This window comes from Galeopterus variegatus, unplaced genomic scaffold (assembly GCF_000696425.1).
Source record: "Galeopterus variegatus unplaced genomic scaffold, G_variegatus-3.0.2 Scaffold9050, whole genome shotgun sequence".
Taxonomy (NCBI): domain Eukaryota; kingdom Metazoa; phylum Chordata; class Mammalia; order Dermoptera; family Cynocephalidae; genus Galeopterus; species Galeopterus variegatus.
The window spans coordinates 55093-63295 of NW_007735161.1; the positions used below are offsets into that span (position 1 = coordinate 55093).

At 35.5% G+C, this 8203-nt stretch overlaps 1 protein-coding gene across 1 annotated transcript; it reads right to left on the reverse strand.

Moving 5' to 3' along the window:
* Positions 1-915: 915 nt before the first annotated feature.
* On the reverse strand, positions 916-7924 carry LOC103608986 (coiled-coil domain-containing protein 148-like). The gene is made up of 3 exons (XM_008593368.1): positions 7809-7924; positions 5550-5687; positions 916-1811 (listed from the first exon to the last, which is right to left on the reverse strand). The coding sequence occupies exons 1-3, from the start codon at positions 7887-7889 to the stop codon at positions 1665-1667; spliced, it is 366 nt and encodes a 121-aa protein (XP_008591590.1). The 5' UTR covers positions 7890-7924; the 3' UTR covers positions 916-1664.
* Positions 7925-8203: the final 279 nt, after the last annotated feature.

Here is an 8203-nt window from a genome sequence, read left to right on the forward strand (position 1 = left end):
GATATTATATGTAAATCACACATATGGTACTGAGCACATAGTTTGTGCTCAATGAATGGTAACTGTTAATACTATTTTAAAAGGGAATTAATAAGGTCTGAATCTGGGCATAGCCAACAGCTAGACTGCTGCCAAGGTCTCAACTAATGTTCTCATCAAAACCACACAGCATATCAACTCTCTATTATTCTCAAAATGATGGTGGTACCTCCTGCTGTGCTGTCCCCAGATACTAGTCTGACCGTTGGGAAAGTGTAAAAGAGATAATACTCAGTTGGAATTTGAGTGTGATCCCCTGGACATCAGTACGGATGTTGATGTTGTCAAGGACCCATGGACTCTGAGCAGCCTCAGTGTCTTGCCTGTAGACAGGATATGCTCTGACTTAGAAGGGATTTCCTGGGTTTATGGTCTGAGACTTCACATCAAGCAAACTGAGGGCCCATAAAGAGACATTTTGACCCCGGGAGACACCCTCAAGATAAACGCCAATGCTCAGTTCTTCTTGCCTGTTGTTACAGACTTCTTCCTTCTCTCTTTATCAGATGTAATGATGATGTAAAAGGCTGAGATGGGAGCGTATTAGAATGAATTTGAAATATAGTAAGGGTTTTTGCCCATAGAATCTTTTGTGAAGGCTCATTTTGGTGGGCTGGACTTGTTGTATTTCTTATTCCCATGATGTTCGGGACAATCATGAAGCCAAAAATTCCACCAGTCAGACTGGTCTTTGTCTTCTTTTACATTATTCCAATAACCGTGGGAATACTACACCCCCAGGCTAGAGGTGGGTAGGAAATGGCAGGGAGCTACAATAGAGAGAAAAGGGGTGTAGACTTCTTTTCAGCAACAACAGCAACTTTTAACAACGCTGAGATGCTACTCTGATTGGATAACCACTTTTGAGAAATAATAAAAAATTTATGATTGACTTTTATTTGAAATGTTTCTTTCTATAAAATCATCTAGATACTTAACAGATAATTTGGAACTTTTGACAGTGTTCAAAGTATTCAAATATTTCTTCCTAACAACCATGCAAATATATTTTTTTCCAAACCCAAATAGTTATTCCCATGCTTGAAATGCTATTTCTAATTTCTAATTTGTTCTTAAGGGCTAATTTGCAAAATGAAATTGTTTGGATGATTGGTTTGCAGTAAACATGGTGTACCAAATTGGTTTCTAAATTTAGAGAAAGGTTCAGTCTCCTCTTATAATAATCAAGAAATAATAGAAATATTAATGATAATGAAGCTTCCATAGTTAAAAAGTCAAATTCTGAAATAACATGCAGAAATGAACACTAGCAGATAGCAGCTACATAATTCATAATTCTAAAAAGTGGTTATTTTGAGCTCTTTTCATGGGATACCAGAACCTCCAACGTTCAGTTTACTAAATGATAGTATATGTATCATATGTGCCATAATCAAGTTTCATAATTTTTGGAAATTTGGTACTATCAAATATAACTTAAAGATATAACAAATAGTGCATAAAATTCTAAGAATCATAAAAGAAAGGCAAAATTGTTTTAATAGATGCCATGAATTCCATGTCTGATATTTTAAAAAATTTTAGAAAGCAGTAATTACTGTTATTCATATAAATGCTTTCAAAGAAAAATATTGTTTATCTATATGAGGATTTGAGGATAAGCTCTAGATTTTAAATACAGTAGACTCCATATCCTTTCTTGGAGGTTTTTGAGGGCTGATTTTTGGTAATATTTCTTTGGCATACAATGTTTTATGAAGTCCAGCTTCTCGAAGTGCTAATTCAAATCGAAGTCTAGGGTCAGAAATTATCTGTAGAAATAAAATACAATTCAAATAAATAGCAATTCATTGAAATAAAATAAATCTTATCATTTAGTTCCATATTTTCCCAAGTCGCATAATTTGTTTTCGCTGGATAAATGGATAGATGACAATAAACTTTGAGACTACAGTGACTATATTCTAGTTATTTTTACTGAAAATGTCCAAAGCTCTTTTGGCATTATCACTTCCCAGTATATCAGTGGTTTCCAAAAGAGGATGTATAGAATATTGTATGCTAGATTAGTCAAAATATAGTGCATTAAAATTATTAAAAGATGAGGTTAAAAAAAAAGCTTACTTTCAGTATTGTTATTTATTATTTATTGTTGGCTGGAATTATAAAATACAGGAAATCATTGATTAAAATAAATCTAACCCACAACCTCGTGCATCTGTCTTTAAACAGATATTTTAATTTCTCCATCATTTGGCAATATGTAAATTAAGTTTAAACTCAAAGCCACTACTTGAAAAACAAAATCAATAGAACTTTTCTTCCAAGGCCGGATTTCTATTTCAAACAGAACTAGAAAATGCCTCCATCAATCTGATTCTAAGTGGGTGTAGACATATGAATAGTTCAATTTCTGTTTTCATTTATGGCTGATTGGACCTTATTCCTCTTCCCCTCTTTCCACAAATATATTAAATGTCAACAGACACTGTTCACAATGATAAGAAGGTGGCCGCACGTGGATTTTACCTAATGAGGCATTTTACATGGACTTGAAGTCCCCCTAGAGAATGAGATAATAAGCTGCTGCAAGCAGCCTGACCTTCAAGGAGGTCTTAGACAAATGGGGGTGTTAAGAATGTACACAGATAACTACAGTTTATGGAAACATGAGACAGATGCTCTAAGTGCAGTAAAGCAAGTAGGCGCATCTCCTAGTGCTGATGGGATGAGGATGATCTCAGGTAAGGAGGAGCAATAAGCTAACCTTAAAGTCCAACTTATTCTTCTATAAAGCTGAGGGGGGAGGAAGAGAGATCTAACAAGAAAGGAAGGCACATACAAACACAGAAGTGAAATAGGTCAATCTGGGATCAGGGTAGTTTAGGTAGAGCACTGGGTGTTTGAGGAACACTGGAAAAGGACACTTCTCAGGCTGGGACTTGAATCTGAAAGGCTTGAAGGCCGTGCCAAGGAGTCTGAGGGGCTACTGGAGTTGTGTTTGTTTTTAGCATGGACGTAATATAATCATCGCAGTTGCGCAGAAAGATGAATCTGATTCTAAGTTCAGGATATAAGAAGGTGGCAGGGAAAGAAGAGATGGAGGTGGGGAGAGTGGTTAGGAGTCTTCTACAATTGTCTAAACGTGAAGTAATAAATGTCTACACTTGGCTGGTAGCAAGGAAGAGATAACTGTCAGAAACACTATGAAGGGAAGAATCAATAGAACTTGGCAACTAACCAGACACAAGGTTAGGGGCAATGATGAGTATGAATTCAAGAATAATACAGAGATTTTTGTCTGAAAAGCAACCAGGTTTTAGACCCAGGTTTCTCTTCTTCAATATATTCTCCCTGGTCACTCCCGTCCATTACCAAGGATTTATGTTCAACCTGTGTGCTACTGACACCCAAATTATCTCCAGGATTCATCTTTCTCATCAACTCCAGGGCTGTGAGATTTAAATATTTTAATTATTCTATTCTTGAATAGATAGCAAGTGAAATGGAGATCTCTCTCTCACCCAGACTTCCATCTCCCCAATTCCCCTCCCGAGAAGCAGCCAATCAGTATTAGACATCTTCACCCCAAACAGGACATGAGCAAAACAAATTCTCTTTCTTCCTAGGTCTCTTTTTCCTTCTGCATTCTTATATGGTTAATGGCAGCTCTACCTAATAATTCTAATTTACTGAATCACTATGAGGTACCAGGCATTACTCTAGGCAGCTGACATTTATTATCTCTAATCCTCACAAGGACCTTGCAAATAATTATATTACAGATGAAGAAAACAAGACATGAAGATGTTAATAGCTTACACAAGTGCACCCAGCCAGTAAATAGTGGATGTGGATTTGAATCCAAAATGTAGTCTCTTCCCACTATGATTTGGTGTCTAGCTTGGAATCACCCTTGCTTTCTTTATCCCTTCCCCCTCTAGTCAGAGCCATGCGTGACCCCCACCCCCACCAATTCTGTCATCTTAAAAGGACCTCACCCCACCCCACGTCCACCCCCTCCAATTTTCTATTCAGGACACACAGCTAAAACATAAATCCAATTATAAAATTTACCTGCTTCAAAGTCTCACATCTGCTCACAGGATAAAGATCAAATGCCATAGTAGCAAGACCTACTATGCTTTTCACAGTCAGACCCAAAATCATGTTTCCAGTCTCATCTCCAGCACTTGTCCCATACCACGTGTTATGTACCTCACAATGAGGACGTACCAGGAAGGGCCTTGTCCTACCCTCTTCTCTTACTTCTGCAGCCCAGCTACCTTAGACTTTTCCTGCTTCTGACTTCACATCTGGTATCTGAAGATACCCAGGCATCCTAATAATTAGTCCCTCTCTCTATGGATCCCCCCCAACCTATTTTTTTTGTTATTACTGTAAATCCCCATCTGGAGTGAATTTTGTTACTGCTGCCAAAAATCCTTAACTAAGATAGAGCTTAAAAGATTCCTCTCTGACACTTTCTGAAGTTCTGCAGTTGGAGTTAACCATCTGTCCCTTTCCCCTTGCTGCTGCAGCCCTTAGACCTCTTCCATTACAGAGTTGATCTCATCCATGCAGCTTAATTTCTGTTCATGCTACTTTTCCTCCCAACCCAGCTTTCTATTCACTTCCTCCAGACAGGACCAATCTCTCTTTTTCAGGATATAGCCCAGGTACCTCACACAGAGCCAGAATATAGTATATGTTCCATAAATACTTGTTCAATTAATAAATGAATAAATTATTCATCTTTTTATTCCCCACCAAAACATGCACGCAACACACAGTAGAGATACATTGGATTTATTTGGCAATGGATAAATGAATGAAGTTTCCTGATTTTTAAATAAATAAGTATTTAGCTTCTGTCCTTAGTTTTGTAAAATTAACTACTTTTTCCATTAATTTCAGTGATAGCCATTCATTCATCTGTCCTTCCTTCCACTGTCTATCCCTTCAATCCATCCATCTAAAACCTCTTTTTTAAACTTCTTCTCAGTTACAGGTACAGACTAAAATGAATCCTAAGTTCCTAGAAATGGTTAAATAACCCCTTAACATTTTTTTCACAGAAAATGATTTATTTTATCCTTAGCTCTGATGTATTATCTTCTGTTTATTTTAATTTCTAAAAGTTTTTTTGTCTTATCTTATCAGTATCATCAGTTGTTTCATAGGATTTATGTTATGAAGTTAAATATAAAGTATTAATATAACAGAAAAATTTAAACAAAATGAAATTTTAACACAGAACTTTCAAATAAAACCTTATAAAGTTATTTTTAATTTCAAAAATAGTTTTTAATGACAGATTTATAACATTTTCAAGTAAACCGTTTTATTCTATGGTTACCTATTAACTATTTTACAATATTAAGAATTTTGCAGTAATTATTGCTATCATTTAGAAGTAAAAAATTAAGCTAATCCATCTAGTATTCAAATGTAAATATTGACAACAATTTGTAACCCAAAACACACATTTCTATAGTTCTTATCATCATCATAGCTTTTGCATCAATCATGCTAATTCCCATAATTACCTGCTGTTCACTGTATGTATTCAATGTGAAGAGTGGCTTTTGAAGAATAAATTCTTCAGTTTCAATACCTGTCCTAGCTTTCGATGCCATTGTATCTGACATCATTCTAAAAGGATCAAATTGAGCAACAACAGCAACCTGAAAGAAGAGAAAGCATAGCTACTAGGAACAAGGTACAAGCTAAATCTTCTGGGTAACATTATTAATGTTAATGCCCATTAAAGAAATTTTATTAAAGATAAAACCTAAGAAGAAATGGCAGAAAGAATATTAAATCCAGGCCAGGTCTAGAGATCCACAAAAGAGTTACAACAACATAAAACAAAATATTAAAAGGCCATTGGTAAATAATTATTTGCTATTGATTGAATAGTTACAATTTAGATTAATTTCAGATAAAAAATTATCTTGCTGATATGAAGTCATAGGAAATCTTATATAGAAAAACTACATATTCAACCACCTTGAAAGTAACCAAAAGTAAAACAACATTCATTTTTTAACCACTAGCAATCTATGGCAACAGTAACAATCCCATGAAGATTTCTAGAAAGCTTAATCTGATTAAGCTGAATCTAGAGCATATCATTCATGGGTAAAGTCGACTGTGTTGACATTATTGGGCAAGATATGTGAATTTTCATTGCATCAGGCAACTAGATTTCCAAGGACTGCTATAAACCATTGTTACCCTTTCTACTGAAAAACTGCAGAGTCATTATAACCCAAATGCCCTTGTCCTTTATGATAATTCAAACCTGCATCTTAATGAAAAGAATCCACTAATTTTGTAAATTATATGCACCATTAGTAACACCTGCCTGTTAATTCTGAAAGTCAAGAATGAGCATGAAGAAAATGGCATTTTTAATGCCATTTAGAAACTGTAATGAAATAACTGAGGGCTGACCATAGTTTAATTATTATAGGTTTCCTAGCTAAAATATTTTATACTATAGTTCTAAACACTGATTACAGATAACGGGCACAAATATTTCCTTTTTCAAAAGGTCCACAGATGGAAGTTATTCTAATCATATGAACTGTATTTATCAAAGTTATATTTGAACAAGAATGTGTTTTGTAATAATGACATTGTCTCACCCCCAGAAGGTCATGGTATATAATTATTTGTTAATGATTAAATAATCAAATTTAGTAGGAGTTTAAGAATAATTTAAATTTCTAGGATCTAGGCTGACCAGAACTTACATTCCTACGATTTGAATTTATCTTTACAATCTATTTTACCAAAGAAGACAATGATAGAATAGTTGTATACAGCATTTACACTTCATTTATATCATCTCACTCAACTAGACTTCTTTGGTTTGAATTAGGTGTGATATTTACCAGATGTGTGACTTTGGGGGCAAGCCTCCTCAGCTCTCTCTTCTGTAAAACAGGAATATTAGCAATACCTATTCCATAGGTATTACTAGGGTGCCGTAGAGATTTTAAAAAGTAATATCTAAGAGCATTTAGAAGAGGGCTTTTTACTTAGTAAATACTCAACAAATTTGAACTTACATTACTACAAACCTATGAGGCAGGTGCTATTATTATTATTATTATTCCCATATTTCAGATGAAGAAATAAAGCTTGGGGAGGTTAAGTAAAAGACCTAGGTTTCCAGTGCTAGTGAGTACCAAAGCAGGCTGTCCCAGGCTTGGAGGACACTAGAAGCCAAGTTCTTATCCATGCGCGACACCATATTGCTTCCACTGACATAGGAGGGCAACCAGAGAGCCATTTCCTGTTACCTGGGAAATGTGTCATCTACTTTTGCCTACTTTTACAAGGCAATGGGAGGCTTTTATTTCTCCACAAAAAGGGTGTTTGTAAAAAGGGGTTCTTAACGTGTTTGTGGAATATTTCCAAGCAGAGGTTCCTACCCCAAAGACGATTATCTTGCTCTGCCAAGTTTTTTTGAGGACCATAGAATCCGTCCACTAGATGCAGAGTTTCACTGTTGCAAGTGGATACTATTCAGCTAATAAACTAGAGGTGATATGGACACATCTAAATATTGGGAGAGCTTTTTAAAAGGTGCTGATAAAAGTTCTTTTAATACACTGAGAAACTGGAAATGGTTCAACATAAATCTAATTACTCCCAGGAATGAAGATCAGTGTCCCAATTTGGAAAAGCTCCTTTTTATATAGCAGATGTCATGAACCAAGCCCCAGTAATAATGTGGTTGAGAGCACTTACATTTTGTTTAAAACCACCCATGAAAATTTCCAAATTAAAAACACCTGTTTCCTAAGGGCTTCTAGCCGCCTCTCTCTCTCTTCTTCTTCATGCGCTTCCCGAAGGGCCACTTCTTTCTTCTCCATCAAACGCTTTTCCAGTAATTCTTGTCTATATTTAATCCTTTAAAAGTAATGCACAGGCAAGTTGGAGAAGCATCATAATAATCTTGGAGAGTATGTGGATAAGAGCAAAGGTGCAGAAGGCATCTCAGAGTTGACATCACTGTCATATTTTGATTTTCCTTGTTTGGGGCTGATTTCTCATATCCAAACAATAAAATACACTTGTATAAAATGCAACGTACAGTAATTTTAATAACAACCAGGGAAATACATGAAAGTGTAGGGGTAAAATCCAGTGCATCTCACTCCTCATTGAAATCATCTCATTAACTCTC

Coding starts and splice junctions, on each gene's coding strand:
- LOC103608986 (XM_008593368.1), bottom strand. CDS start 7,889: ATGGAGAAGAAAGAAGTGGCCCTTCGGGAAGCGCATGAAGAAGAAGAG. Junction 5,688..7,808: donor TAGAAGCCCTTAGGAAACAG/GTGTTTTTAATT, acceptor CTCTTCTTTCAG/GTTGCTGTTGTTGCTCAATT. Junction 1,812..5,549: donor ATACATACAGTGAACAGCAG/GTAATTATGGGA, acceptor TTATTTCTACAG/ATAATTTCTGACCCTAGACT.